The following is a 13,873-nucleotide window of genomic DNA, read 5'->3' on the forward strand; positions in this document are numbered from 1 at the left end:
ATCAATCGCACCAACACCTTAGCTTTTGTTGTTGCTGTTGTTGTTGTTGCCTTTTTTTTCTTGTGTTCTTCTAAAAGATCTGACTTCTAGATGTTCTCCGCATCACTGGGTCAATTGACAAAATTTAATGATGATCTAATTTCGCACAGCATCGTCGAATTTGAGTGATCGGTGAGGGGTCACCCCTGCGATTTCGACCCGATTCGATCACACTTGCACGAATCTTACGTCCATTGATTGCACGCGTAATGTTGTAAACAAGTTACTGTGCGCTCCAGGAGTCGGCGAAGTGCCGTCGCGCGTCGTCGCGCTGGCACGGTCATTGGGTTAACAAAACATTGGTACTGTAATACAATTCAGTCTGAATTATACGTAAATACGCCTGTGAAAGCAATGGATGTACATGTATTTTAATACTTTTCTTTATTGGCAGAATCGTGAAATAGGCCCTATGTCTCTGTTGATGCCCTGATTCCTCCTCCAGCAAAAAGGACTGCGACAGAGGTGTATAAGAAGGAATTTTACACGGTAAGTGTGCGAAGTGTTGTACAAATTTGTATGTTGTGCGTGGTGCTAACGTGTGAGAAGCCGTGTCGGCGTCAATGTCATGATAAGTCAGTCAGTGCCACAGTCAGCGATGCCCCATCAACGTCATTCTGCGTATGGAAACAGTATCATTTCGAAGATGATGTTTTGTAGGGCTGTTTTGCACATCAAATGAGAGATTCCTCCATATAAATGTCAATTCTTTGCCTAATAATCTTATGAAACGGTCGTGTAAGCTGGAATTTAATATACACCACCAATGCCAATGGCAATGAAATTCTCTGTTTTTTTGTCAGTGCAGCTTTGCACTTGCAGAGAGTGGTAGTAACCCCGTCGCGGCCGCGTTTTTTTTAAAGACGGCACAGATTGGGGCATGGCGCGTGTTAAACCTATGGGAAAAACGTTGGGTTAGGGTTTTTGGTTATGGTTATGGTTAGGGTTAGGGTTAGGGTTGGGGTTAGGGTTAGGGTTAGGGTTAGGGTTAGGGTTTGATGGTTAGGGTTAGGATTAGGATTAGGGTTAGGTTTAGGGATAGGGTCCCCGATAGATTTTTAGTTTCCCCAATCTGTGCCGTCTAAAAAAAACACGCGTCGCGGCCACGGGGCGCTGTAACAGAGTACGGTACGTATTTGTCCGTATGGGGTCGCTGCTGCGGTTACAGTGGTAGCAGTGTCACAGTGTGTGGTGCCTGGTTATGGTGCCCGACCCATTAGCTATACTAATGGTCTATACACAGCCCAGTCGCTGTAAAAACGACTGGGCTGTGTATGGACTATGGTGGCCATGGCCAGGTCACAAGGTGGTCGAGGCAGTGTGTATGCGTCAGTGTACACAAAGTGCAGGAGGATCCAATCAATGAACAAACATTATTTACACATGGAAGCATGAAGTATTTTGACTATTTACCACACAGAAAAAACCCCAACAATATCTTTATGTCAGTGAATTCCTTTGACTTTCCTTTGCTTTCCATTCAGTGATGCTCATCAGTAAATGCAGTAGATGTCAACATGAGTGACACGCTAGCAACCATCAATGTCGACCAGCTGAGCAACGCCGTGAATGCCGTGGTCCAGGCAGTAGCAGTGGACAGTCTTTCCTTGGACCCTTCCCCTTCGCCCTCACCAGAGAGCCACACCAGCATCCCGAGCCGTCATAGTGATGGGCACGTGGACACGTCTGCTGCAGTGGGGCAGGGCCCCGGAGCTATACTGTCGCTGCCTGGAGAAGCGGCAGTTCCCACATCTTCTATTCCTTCAGCCCAGCTAACAACTCCTGTTTCATCTCAACAGAATAACGCAGCCGCAACAATACAGGTTAGCAGAAGCATCCCTTCTTGTTTTTAATATGATGAATTGTTTCAACACAATTTACTGACCGTTATAATGTTGCCATGGTATGGGTGAGTTATGGTTACAAAATGTAGTTCAGACCTCTTCACAGAGTTTTTTTTTTTTAGCCTCATCACATAGAGAAGTAAAGTGAGGACCTCCATTATGATCCCACTTCAGTGATCGGTCACCAGCAGCAACCTACTGGTTACCTTTTCTCAGTAGAATAAGAAAGTGGAGGTCTTATGTGCATGTTTGAGAGAGCCTAGGGTCACAACCAATTCATTCATTTATTCAAGCGTTCATTCATTTTTTCATTCATTCATTCATTCATTCATTCATTCATTCATTCATTCATTCATTCATTCATTCATTTATTTGTTCATTCATGTGAAGTAACACTTATTTCCGTCAATACAGAATCATTACAATGAAAATTTATATACAATAACAATTATGTACAATGAAGTTTAACTTACAATGTATATGTAATCATGTAACACTGTTTATAAAGAGGAGGATGCAAAGCCAATGTTGTGGTCCATCCCAACCCTGTGAAGTGATCTATCCCACATACATACACTCAGTTGAAAATAGGCCTTTTGTCGTATGAAGCGGTACAGCAAGGTTGGGGGGGGGGGGGGGTGGGGAGTTGTTTTCTCTTAGGTGAAAGTCCAAGCTGCAGATCCAGTTTAGAACAGCATCACTTGGTCTGGCAATTCTACAAGCTCTCGAGGAAACTTCCGCAGGTGGTACATGTAGTCCTCCACAATGTGAGACAGGGTTTGGTCAGGATGGTCGCAGTCGCATGATGGGCTGTCCTAGAACCTCCATTTGTGTAGACAGCGACCTGTCCTTGCATGGAGGGTTCAGATGCAGTTCAGGGTGAGCCACTGTTTCTTAGGGAGGTTGAAGCCCGCTGGCTCTGCTGGCAGGTCAATGATGGTGTTGCTCATGAAACAGTGGTTGTCCCCATGTGACTAGCAATAGACAGAGAATGTTATTGACAAGATGATGCATGTCGCACAGAATAACATACCGAAAAACTCTCTTCTTTTCTTTTATGAACATTGTAATCTGGTGGCAATGTGGACAATATTTTGGTGTGCAGGTCACAGCAGCATCATCATCATTATCATCAGCACCCACTGCATTTCAGGCAAAAACTCCAAACCTGGCAAGCCCAAAGAATCCAGTCCGCATTGCTCCCAAGCTGCCTGCCGCCGTCACCCTGAACCCTTTTACCCAGCCTCAGAAACAAATGATGATACTCAAGCAAATAGGTAGGGAAGTGCAGTTGTCAAATCCTGTATAATACATTGCCATTATATACCAAACCTGTCCCACTGGGTCAGGAACAGAAAGAAATCAGATGCTGTGGATATTGTAGCTGAGATATTTTTGTGACAAGTAATGACATGGCAATGTTTGTTGTATGGTGATCACGTCTGTACATTGATAGAGGAATTTGATCACTTGTAAAGATGTTAGCATCTTCAAATTGAGAAAAACTTATGAGATTTAAAGAGGTCCTTTTGACTGCATTTCATCAGGGACTTTCTGTACAGATACCTTTTAATAGCAGCTGCCAAGCAGAAATCCCAGCAGTTATAGACTGACAAAGCTTCTGTAGTACACTGTGATATTGTTCTGACTATAAGGCGAGATGTTATTCTTATATGATTTCATGGTAAGCCATGTACAGTTGTTATTTATAGCAACTCAGCTGAGCACTTGCCATTTTGTCAGCAAATACCATAGATCTGAAAATGTTTCATTCTGTTATAGTTTGAGATTGGGGAATAGGGAAGAAACAGGGGACAGAAAGTAAGGGAAAATAGTCATATTGTTGGTCCAGTGTATAATACCGGCCACTGGCTATTACATGTAGGCAAAATGATTGCACATTCTGCCCAAGAATTATGACAAAATGTTTTGGGATGGCACATTTTTCATTGAAAAGAAAAGAAAAAAACAAGAAAAAGGAAAGCATGTAGATTTATTTACTCTTTACCAAGGGGTTTTCGAAATGCTGATTTGTCTGATGGTCACATTTGACCCCTACTTCTCAGGAAACAATGTTGTCCTAGTTCCTGTGGCGGCCCAGTGTCAGCCAGGACACAGCCCAGTGGGGAGTATGGGCCAGGTGTCATCAGGCAGCATGCCCCAGGGCAGGAATACTGTCACTCTGATGCAGCCTGCTGCTGGAAATAATGACACGCTGTATGCTGGTAATCTGGTGCAGGGTGTGGTCCCTCCAGCAGTGTATGCTCAGCAAAGGTATGTAATGACTGTTACCATGCAGACTGATTATGCTCCTGGGTACTTAAAAAGATCCTGAAATATGGGGCTCTTTTTTCTGTGAACATTGCTAATCAAATGATATACTCATTAGATGTTGTACTACTTTTTCAAGAAGTAGAAGTTGGAAGTTTTTGAGAATGCGATGAAATTAGATGAATATGATTTTCAGTGTTTTTTTTTCTTTCATTATTGTTAATGTTGGATATATATTTTTTGAAATGGAAGTGATAATTTCATTGTGCAAAGTTCATTGTAGAGCTCGGTCTAATATAAGAATTTATGAAATACAGATACCTCGAAATGCAACAAAACTGTGCCAGTTTAGTGGATCACAGGATACCGGTGCAAATTTAACTTATATTTCCATTCTGTCATGTTGACAAGGACATGTCACTTTTTCAGTGACTTGACAGTTTTGCATATCAAAGCACAAATTTTCTGCCATTTCATGAAAACAAATACTTCTTCACATTGATTTTTGCAGCATGAATTCAGCCACCACTATTCGTAATGGTCAGCCATCCCCTTTGATCAACATGAATATTGCCTTCCACGTACCAAGCCAGGGTGCGGCCCCATCGCTGATACCTGCCAACCAATCAAATGGATCTGGGCCACAAAATTCTGTGCGGCCAGCCAGAGCAAGATCGCGAAAGCGCTCCTCCCGCCTTGTGCCAAAAGTCGTCAACTTGGCGCCGGGAGCATCCAACCCGTATCAGAATAATTCAGCACACCTGATGCTTGCGCCAAACCAGGCCGTTGCATCGCACATGCCCATGGGGCCGCTGCTCTCGCCGACACCCTCCGCAATCGGTGCCACCATAGACACACCAAACGACCCTTCTGACCTTGGCCAACTTAGTTCAAATTCTGGGGCAAGCTCCCTCCTGACCCCTTCTATCTCAACTCTGAACCTCATGTCACCAACCGGTGGCCTCACGTCGCATGGTCAGGTGTCGTTGCTCTCACCTTTGACCTCGCTGAAACCTCTGCAAGTTCCCAGCGGCCAACCGGTCAGCAGTCACATGCCAGTGGGCTGTCAGAGGATGGGTGCCAAGCGGGGTCGCCGAAGGTCGCGCAGTCAGGCAAGAGATAGTGCCACTGGGAGTGGTCCAGCAGAGCAGCGCACCCTTCAAGACATTCTCGCCTCCCTGAAGGGGAGGTCAGCTGATTTGACCTCTGACCTTACTGTGAGCTCGTCAGTCTCCAGGGGGCACAGAAACCGTGGTGAATCTGAGCAAGATATATGTGAGTGTTTGCAGGGAAAATGAAAAAAAATACTTATAACTCTCTAGTAATAGTATTTTTCCATCTGCAATTTTGGAATAAAAACTGTATATTATATATATCACATGCAGGCTTCATATATCACAGTATTGTATTTATGTTCATATTCCCAATATTTTATCTTGGAGGAAACTACTGTTTCATGTGTGCTCAGTAACGACAAGGACATTTCTGATCATCTGTTCCATTGAATAGATGTCTTCAGCAACTTGTACCATTGTTCGTTATAACTTTCAAATGAAAAGGGAATCTTTTTATTTACATCCCAGGATGTGATAATGAAGAAAAGCATCTTACCTAACTTGCTATAGTTTTGATATGTTAGGCCATTAGTGTACCTCATTGAGAAAAAGTAGATCTATATTATAAATTGTATATTCATGTGTTTACAATTACATGAAATTTTAATCTATCAAATATCCAATCACTTTAAGAGGACAGGCTGATTATGCTAAAACACGCATTTCCAATATACCCTTGCCTGAGTATACTCGGGACTCGTCTTCAATGGGCTAAGAACCCATCAATTTTGTGTAGCTTCCTTTCATGTTCAGGCGCTAAATTCTAATTGATATCAGTGAGCTTTTTGATTGTTTTTTGTTTGTTTACTTGTTGTTTTTTTCTCTTTGATGTAGATATGATGACAGAAGGGACATCTGGTGACATGTCAGAGAGAGAGTTAGACCAGCAGAGACAAGGCACCATTGTGATGGACAAGCCTGTGCAGAGCCGGGCCAGGCAGTCCCTTCCAGACATGCTCTCACTCAAGCCATCCACCCTTGACCCCAAAGCTCTTGGTGAGAACCCTCAAAATGCACACACACACACACACACACACACACACAAAAAACCAACAACAACAACAACAACAACAACAACAACAACACATAAACATTGAGAAAATTAGACCTTATAAAGTTAAGATTTCATGTTTGTGCTCTCAAGCAGGGCAAGGTGTTGATACGTTGCCAGGTAGGTCCACCAAAATCGTTCATGGGACTCGATTTTGTGTGTGTACTTTTATGGCATTATGTGTTAATGTCCAAACTTGTTCAAGTGATGTGTTTGCATTAGTATTTAAGAGCACATCATTAGGAAGCTTATATAGTAGTTCAGCGGAAATTTATCTATTCAGGTTCGATGTTATTACATTTAGGCTAAGGTATCGATTATAGTTTTACCAGGGAAGTGTGACATGAATACTTTGATGAAAATACTAAATTGCTGAGTAGGTATAATGAACCTTACAACACAAACAAACAAACAAACAAATTCTGATTCCATCCAATGTAATATTCCAGGAATCCATTTAACGTCAAGTTTTGTGCGGCAGTTGCCACACTGCGATAATTTAATTTACGAGGGCAGCAGGTAGGCAACAACTCATCGGTTATGAGCCTGCGTGTTGTCGCCATGGCAACTGCCAATTATAGCGTACATGATAACTATAAGTGCAAATGTCTGTGAAATGAGGGGTAGGGGTAATTTCAGGCAGTAAATGATTACACACATGACAAGCAAGGTTGCATACCAATTACATTGTCAAATTAATTCCATCAAGACATTTTTTTGTTGCTGTAAAACTCTATCTGTACACATCAGCCAAGATAAATGAGACACAGTGCTCTATGGGTTTATGATGAGTTATGTAGCAATGAATGACAATGTGTATTTGTGGGGCTGGTTTAATGTTTATGTTTTTGTTCCTTATTTTTGTTTCCCTATCCAGGTGTGTTTACGAAGCAGGTCATCCAACCCAACACACGATTTGGCCCACTGGTGGGACAACTGAGTAGCAGCCAGATGTCCAGAGAGCATGACGTTCCTGAGGCTCAGTCATGGAATGTAAATAAACCCATTTTGTTTATTTTCTTCTGTCTCTTTTTCAAGCTTAGCCATTTCAGTGATTTAAGCATGGATGAAATATGGTGTATTGTGAACGTGCAGTTGGTTAAGGCAGTGTTAAAACATGGTATTTGTGTGCCTAGTAGACATACTGATGTTGTAAGGATTTTTAAACCTACTCCCAATTTATTATCTTTTGTTTTCAATGCAATGGAATCTTTCTCACTCAAATTGATTGTAAATCATGTGAAATGGTGGTAAAATTACTCTTATTTTTCTGGTTTTGATTGTTTAGCTTATGCTTACACTTACTCCCTTGAAATTTGTTTATGGGACAAGCATTTACAGTAACGGTAAAACAAATTTAACATGAAGTACCCATGTATGCATGCATTCTCTCTTGCTGTGCTTTAATACTATTCGTGCCCATTGTACAGATCTATTCATCAGGCAAGCCGACTCTGGTGGGAAACGTTCTGCACACCGATGATGAGAATACGTCCAACTGGATGATGTTTGTCAAGCTAGTGCCACAACGAGGGCAGCACAACCTGCTGGCATTCCAGAGCGGCATTCACATCTACTTCTCCTCTTGCCAGCTCATCTCCGTGGGCCAGGAGCTGATTGTGTCCTACTCAAAGGAGTATAACCAGTTCAGAGGTGAGTGATCTGTGCATTTATATTCCAAATGGACATGACGAGACACTGTAAAGGATTACAGGAACTCAAGAAGACAACCCCAGATTTGCGTACTACTGCAAGATCATTTATGTTTACACTGTAGAATCGAGTTAGTAACCACAATGTCAAGTTATCATATTTTCGTTTTTCATTACACAGTCAGAATGTAACTTTTGCATAGAATGTTCGCATCTTCTGGTTTAGTGTGAGTCAAAAATGTGTGATGAAATTTGTAGGGTAAGATGACAACATAAAAGTGGTGTGATATGATTTTTTGTGTACTTTCCTGATGGCACTTACCATCTGTGATACTAGCTGGTTTGTATGCAAAACTACAAGATTTGGCTTGTGTAAGATTTGGTAGCTTTGCTCACAAACCAGCTAGTATGTGCAGGACAATTGTAAAATAGCGTCTACATTGAGACACATGATCAACCTCAAGTGAAACAAGTACATAATGACTGAAACACATACTTTTCACCATTGCTGTATTCAGCTTATCCTGTAATGCTAATTAAATTCATAGCCAGGACCTACTGGGGACTTTGATCTGGCCGAGTGTTTAGCGTGTTTATGAGAGCATGTTTATGAAAGGAATGTTAATGTAGATTTTCACGTTAACAGAATGTTCTTTACAGTGGAACCTTGCCATATACACGTAACAGAACCTGCTTATGCCATGGTGATTTCGTGGGTTTCTTTGTTTTACCTTGATATTGTGGGTAACCTGATATACATGTAACATCGTAATTTTCATAACTTTTAGGTCCTTGTCATTTAACAAGGTTTTATGTACTTGTACCAATGCACAGGAGTGAGGGAGAAATGTGAGAGTGGGGCAAGGTGTGGACAGTGCGGTCAGCGCTTCGGTCACGACGCACAGCTGACACAGCACCTGCGATACTGCCAGCAGGCGGAGGACGACGCTCCCCCTGTCGGCCGGCGCTTCAGGTGCGAGCTGTGCCCGCGCTCCTTCACCTCCAGCACCAAGCTCAACCTGCACCTCCTGGTCCACATGGGCCTCAAGCCCCACCGCTGCGAGGTGTGCGGGAAGGCGTTCACGGACCGCAGCAACATGAAAGCGCACCTCCTCGTCCATACAGGTGAGGCCATCATTCATGTGCCATTAAGCTACAAGAAAGCAGGATTTTTCAATTTGCTGCATATTCTTTTTTTCAGCTTGTTTGTTGAAAGCATCACAGTGATGGCTTGTTATCTATATCATGCTTAAAGGTAGGACCTAAAAGGGTGTTTTTTTTTTTGATGTCATAAAATTCTGGGAAGTAAATCTTTAACTAAGATATGATTCACAGATTGTCCTTTTTTCATTCTGTGTAAGGTGTGGATACATGATAACATTCTGTGATGTACAGCAATGCCTCCTATTGCCTTCAATGCGATACACATTCATATCATGATTGCTTCACAAGGCATGGGTTTATGTGCAGACACACATCCCGGATTCTATTTCAATATCTCGAGTGTAATTTGGGCAGTGGCTCCCCCCTAATTTTAGCCCTTTGACTGAATGCAGAAAGGTTATGAACAGAGTAATATTTGTTGGTTCATTGCATTTCATACCATCAAAGTAATGAGTAAAGGAATCATTCGAATGTGAGGGTGTTGTGTACACAAGTCCTTGAAAACATCCTGTTTTGCATTTAGGAGAAAGAAGAAAATGGGAGGGGACAGCTATGCTGTATACTTTATGGAATCACCAAGGCAGGATTTCTGCATGTATAATATTTATCTTTCCTATGTTACTCTCTTCAGGGGTCAAACGGTTTGCTTGTCCAGTGTGCCACAAGTCCTTCCGACAGAAGATCCACCTCAAGTCCCATCTGGTCACCCACTCTGGGGAGAAGACCCTCCAGTGCCCCATCTGCAAGAAATCCTTCGGCAGGCACAGTGATGTGAGCTACCACATCAAGCAGCACACTGAGGGCAAGAAGGTATGTGGATACCCATCTACTGCCAATTAGGGCACACACCTTGGTGTGAGTGGATTGGGTTCTGGACTCTTAAAGTGAAAGGAAATCCAAATATACATGTGGATTGAGTGAGTGCAGCAATATTAGTACGTAGAACACATCATCAAAGTTTGAGGACAAATTTGAAAATCTGTTCAAAAGTTAGGAATTGTGATGTCATACATTGACGACACTGACCATTTCTTTTAATGAAAAGTACACATTCCCTTGATTGCCACTAATGTATGTTAAGGGTAATATCATTCCCCCAGCTCTCTGAAAGAGGTGAGTCAAGTTATATTAGAGCTTTCAATCAATCATGACGAGTGCATGAGAGTGTAGACTCCATGCCCTCATAGAAGATGAAAGGCAATTTCTGAACTACTGTTATTTTGACCGCATGAATTCTTTTAGATAAAAACTGATGCGTGCTGTTTGTACACTTAATGCCAGCTGTGCCTAGAAATTGGTGAAAAATTGGGAGGAATACATAGAGGGCTACTACAAAAATGGCGATTGGTATTCATTTCATTGTCTGTCATACTTTTACATCAAAGTGTTTTTCAGCTGTGAGTTTCTTTTACTCTACAGGGGGGAAGATTGAGTGTCTATATCCTCTCTGTACATGTAAATGTCACGTTACCTCCTGAGTGCTTTGCTGCTGAGCAAACCTTACCACCATAAGATTCTTGACAGTCCCTCTCATATCATATATATCTGGACATCATTCCTTCCTGAACGCCTTGGTTTTGAACCTAATCTATGAAGTGAAGTAACTGTTCTACATAATGATGTCCATGCCATACCATAGCTGAGGGACAGAGTATTTTATCTTTTTTCCAAGGTGAAGGCAAGTTATACACTATATTTCAGCATGCAGCAGATCCACATTGGAGTCAAAATTGCATATCTGATCCAGATATCAAAGCTATGCCTCAACCATGTCTTTTGGTTTGGCTGTATTCTTGTTCTTTAGTTGTTGTTTTTTTCATTCAGCTAAATCCCACTTGCAACAGATTTTTGATTCAGCCATTTCATCACTGCAGTGCTGAATAAGAGCTTCAATTTTATCAATGATTTCATTTCAGATTGTTTGCCAAGTGTGCAACACCTCCTTCTGGAAGAAATCCCAGCTGGTTAGACACATGAAGATCCATACGGGTGAGCGGGACTTCCAGTGTCATCTTTGTGGGAAGGGCTTCATCACCAACTACCATCTCAACCGGCACCTCTTCTCCTGCGAGAGGGAGGAGAGATTCAATCGTCGGCCCTGGCCCGGTGCCGTACCCACCGCCACTCTTGCAGAAGGTTTAGCCCCGATGGATGTATTGGCAGTCGAGGAGGAGAGGCTGGCTCGAGTGCCATCAAGGAGGAAAGGATGGAAGCAGAAGTTGCAAGAGGAGCCCAGTCCGCCCCCTGTCCTGAGGAGTTCGCGAGGGAGACCCATCAGACCAAGAATCCTCCCCAATGAGGTGACTGGACTAGACCATGCCTTGCCTAAGTCCAAGAGGAGGCATCGAGCAACAGCAGTGGCAGTCAAGTCTGAATCTTCAGGAAGCTGCTCACGTAGATTCCTTGCAGTGCCCGGAGTGAGGAGTTCAGATCCTCAAAGCAGGCAAGGACTTCATTATACTTGCAGTTCCAGCAGCAGTATTCCACCTGTTGCACTGCCCAGGAGGAGTGAGGTTACTAGGAGGATGGCCCTTCCAGGAAGTGCCCAGATGTCTGTTGCTGTGTACGGAGTGCAAGACAGCACCCTGCATGTCAGAGGTCAGCAGTCATCCAGTACGCTGTCACAGCTTGCTCTGACCGTCCCGCAGGAATCCCCCATGTCTTTGGACTGCGACACATTCTCACATGCATCGGTCGTCAACCCCTCACAGCTTGAGCCCAGCTACTCCTACCCATCTGCTTCTTCCACCAGTGAGATGCATGAGAGTCCCCTGACAGCACCTCTCTTTGATCTAGGAGAGGGTTCCACAATGTCCACCGGCCCTCAGTCCATGGCTGCATACAATCCCCAGTCATTCAGCCTCAGCGACAGCCACACGGACTCCTTCTCCGAGACACAGGTGCACTGCAGCACTCCCCAGCCCCTTTTCATGACCGAGAGCACCCTTCCGGACTCCACGGGGGGTACTTCTGGGCAAGGGTGCATTTCGGACCACCCTACTCCCGCCACCACACTCACTGAGGACTCCCTGTTTGGTATCGACCCAGGTGAAGGCTCCAGCTCAGCAATGCCTCAGCCTACGGGGGACGGGATGGATGACATTACTGTCGATTTGCATGCCATAGAGGGCGCTCTGGACTCTGATGATGATCAGTGTACAGATGAAAGGCGAGGTGACCTACCATCTGAGCACATTGAAGAATAAATGACAAATTCCATACTCTTTCCTAGCTGTGCTGTTAGTGGCCAAATTCTAGAAATACCTGCCATAAGGTCTTGCTGTGTTTACAAAGTTTATTTTCCAAAAGGTAAAATTCCATCATAACAGTATGAATTATATTGTTTGTGTGTTGCATGCCTCGAAATTTGGATATTTATAGATATCAATAAACTATTTTTTCTTTTTTCCTTTATCAGACATACCAACTCTAAACAATGTGCATTCAAGGGACATCTGGCAGTATGCATTTCTCGGCAGAAAGGTGCTCTGGTAGTGATACCGTACTCTACCATGTTTTGCAAGGAAGATGTTTCATTCAAAGATGCACGTATACTGTATAATTTTTGTGTATGAAATCCACTTGTAAACATGTACTCTACCCTGTCCCAGGCTTGCTTAAATGAATTCTAACTTTGTTGACAATTTACATGTATTGATGCAGGTGGTAGCAATATATATGATAAAGGGTCTAGGGCAATTACCCCCTGGGCAATTACCCCGTACCCTCCCCCTGACCCCAACCCTAATCCTAATCCTGAACCTAATCCTAAACCTAGCCCTAACTGTAATCTTTACTCAAACCTTATCACTAACCAGTAATTAGCCGGGGGATAATTGCTCTCAGGGGGTAATTGCACTGATACGATGATAAATGCAATGTTGTGTATTTGTGATAATATAGAAGTGATGTAGACAACTCTTTATGTTGCCAAAATTATCATAAGACTTACGTTTGCCATCTCTTGCCTTGGAAACTATAGGTTTTAGAGCCGACATTTCTGTATACTTTGCCTGCGTTGTTTAAAGGTCCTTGCCATCCCGCATTGAAAAGGTTCTCCATAAGTTACAGCTGAAAAAGAACATATGTGACCCTGCATATCAAAACCACCAAAAAGTCGCTAGGCATGGATTTTTAGTTAAGGGGAGATTCTGAAAGAGCAGACTCTAAGCTTTAAAATGATGTATAATTCAATTCAAATTGACTCCCCTAACCTATCTAAATACTGGAAAGAAAAGCCCACACTCTGGAAAAGTGTGAACTGAAAACGGAGGCTCTGAAGTACAGGATCTATTCAAGCGCTTAATCTTGACCAAGCCATGCTAGCTGTGTGATGAAAGGGACAAAACACAGGATGTAAACCACTAGAGCAACAACAATGAAGGGATTGTCAGATTAAGCTGAAATTGAGCATGCTCTATCAACACATTCTGTCCATGATTGATGCCAACTTTCAAAACAGTAGCTTTATCCTTTCAAAAGTTATTAGACTTGAAAGTGAAAAGTGTGCAAAAGATTTCAAGAAATGAAAAGGTGCCTCTAAGACATATCTGATCATTCTACTCTCCCCCCCCCCCCCAAAAAAAAAGGTTGTAGGAAAAACTGCTGAAAACACACTTTCCCATTCATGTTATGATCCCAAACTAAAGAGTAATGTAGGATAGCTCTTTCAGAAAATATAAAAAACTCAAGATTGACTTGGTTGACCCATTTCACATTTTTTGAGTCCTCAAGTTA

At 42.9% G+C, this 13,873-nt stretch overlaps 1 protein-coding gene across 1 annotated transcript; it reads left to right on the plus strand.

Moving 5' to 3' along the window:
* The first annotated feature begins 462 nt into the window (after nucleotides 1-462).
* On the plus strand, nucleotides 463-12,377 carry LOC139728336 (uncharacterized). The gene is made up of 11 exons (XM_071639281.1): nucleotides 463-528; nucleotides 1,524-1,862; nucleotides 2,989-3,160; nucleotides 3,950-4,157; nucleotides 4,666-5,429; nucleotides 6,104-6,265; nucleotides 7,198-7,313; nucleotides 7,751-7,973; nucleotides 8,807-9,097; nucleotides 9,768-9,946; nucleotides 11,053-12,377. Exons 2-11 carry the CDS (start codon nucleotides 1,557-1,559, stop codon nucleotides 12,340-12,342), a joined length of 3,711 nt encoding a protein of 1,236 aa, XP_071495382.1. The 5' UTR covers nucleotides 463-528; nucleotides 1,524-1,556; the 3' UTR covers nucleotides 12,343-12,377.
* Nucleotides 12,378-13,873: the final 1,496 nt, after the last annotated feature.

The sequence above is a fragment of the Diadema antillarum genome, unplaced genomic scaffold, assembly GCF_040938485.1.
Source record: "Diadema antillarum isolate AM-2024a unplaced genomic scaffold, OU_Dant_1.0 seq00000173_RagTag, whole genome shotgun sequence".
In the NCBI taxonomy this organism is placed as follows: domain Eukaryota; kingdom Metazoa; phylum Echinodermata; class Echinoidea; order Diadematoida; family Diadematidae; genus Diadema; species Diadema antillarum.

Excerpts from the sequence above, each read along its gene's own strand:
- LOC139728336 (XM_071639281.1), top strand. The coding sequence starts at position 1,557 with ATGAGTGACACGCTAGCAACCATCAATGTCGACCAGCTGAGCAACGCC. Across the intron at positions 7,314-7,750 it reads CTGAGGCTCAGTCATGGAAT|ATCTATTCATCAGGCAAGCC; the intron begins GTAAATAAACCC and ends CCCATTGTACAG. Across the intron at positions 9,098-9,767 it reads GCACCTCCTCGTCCATACAG|GGGTCAAACGGTTTGCTTGT; the intron begins GTGAGGCCATCA and ends TACTCTCTTCAG.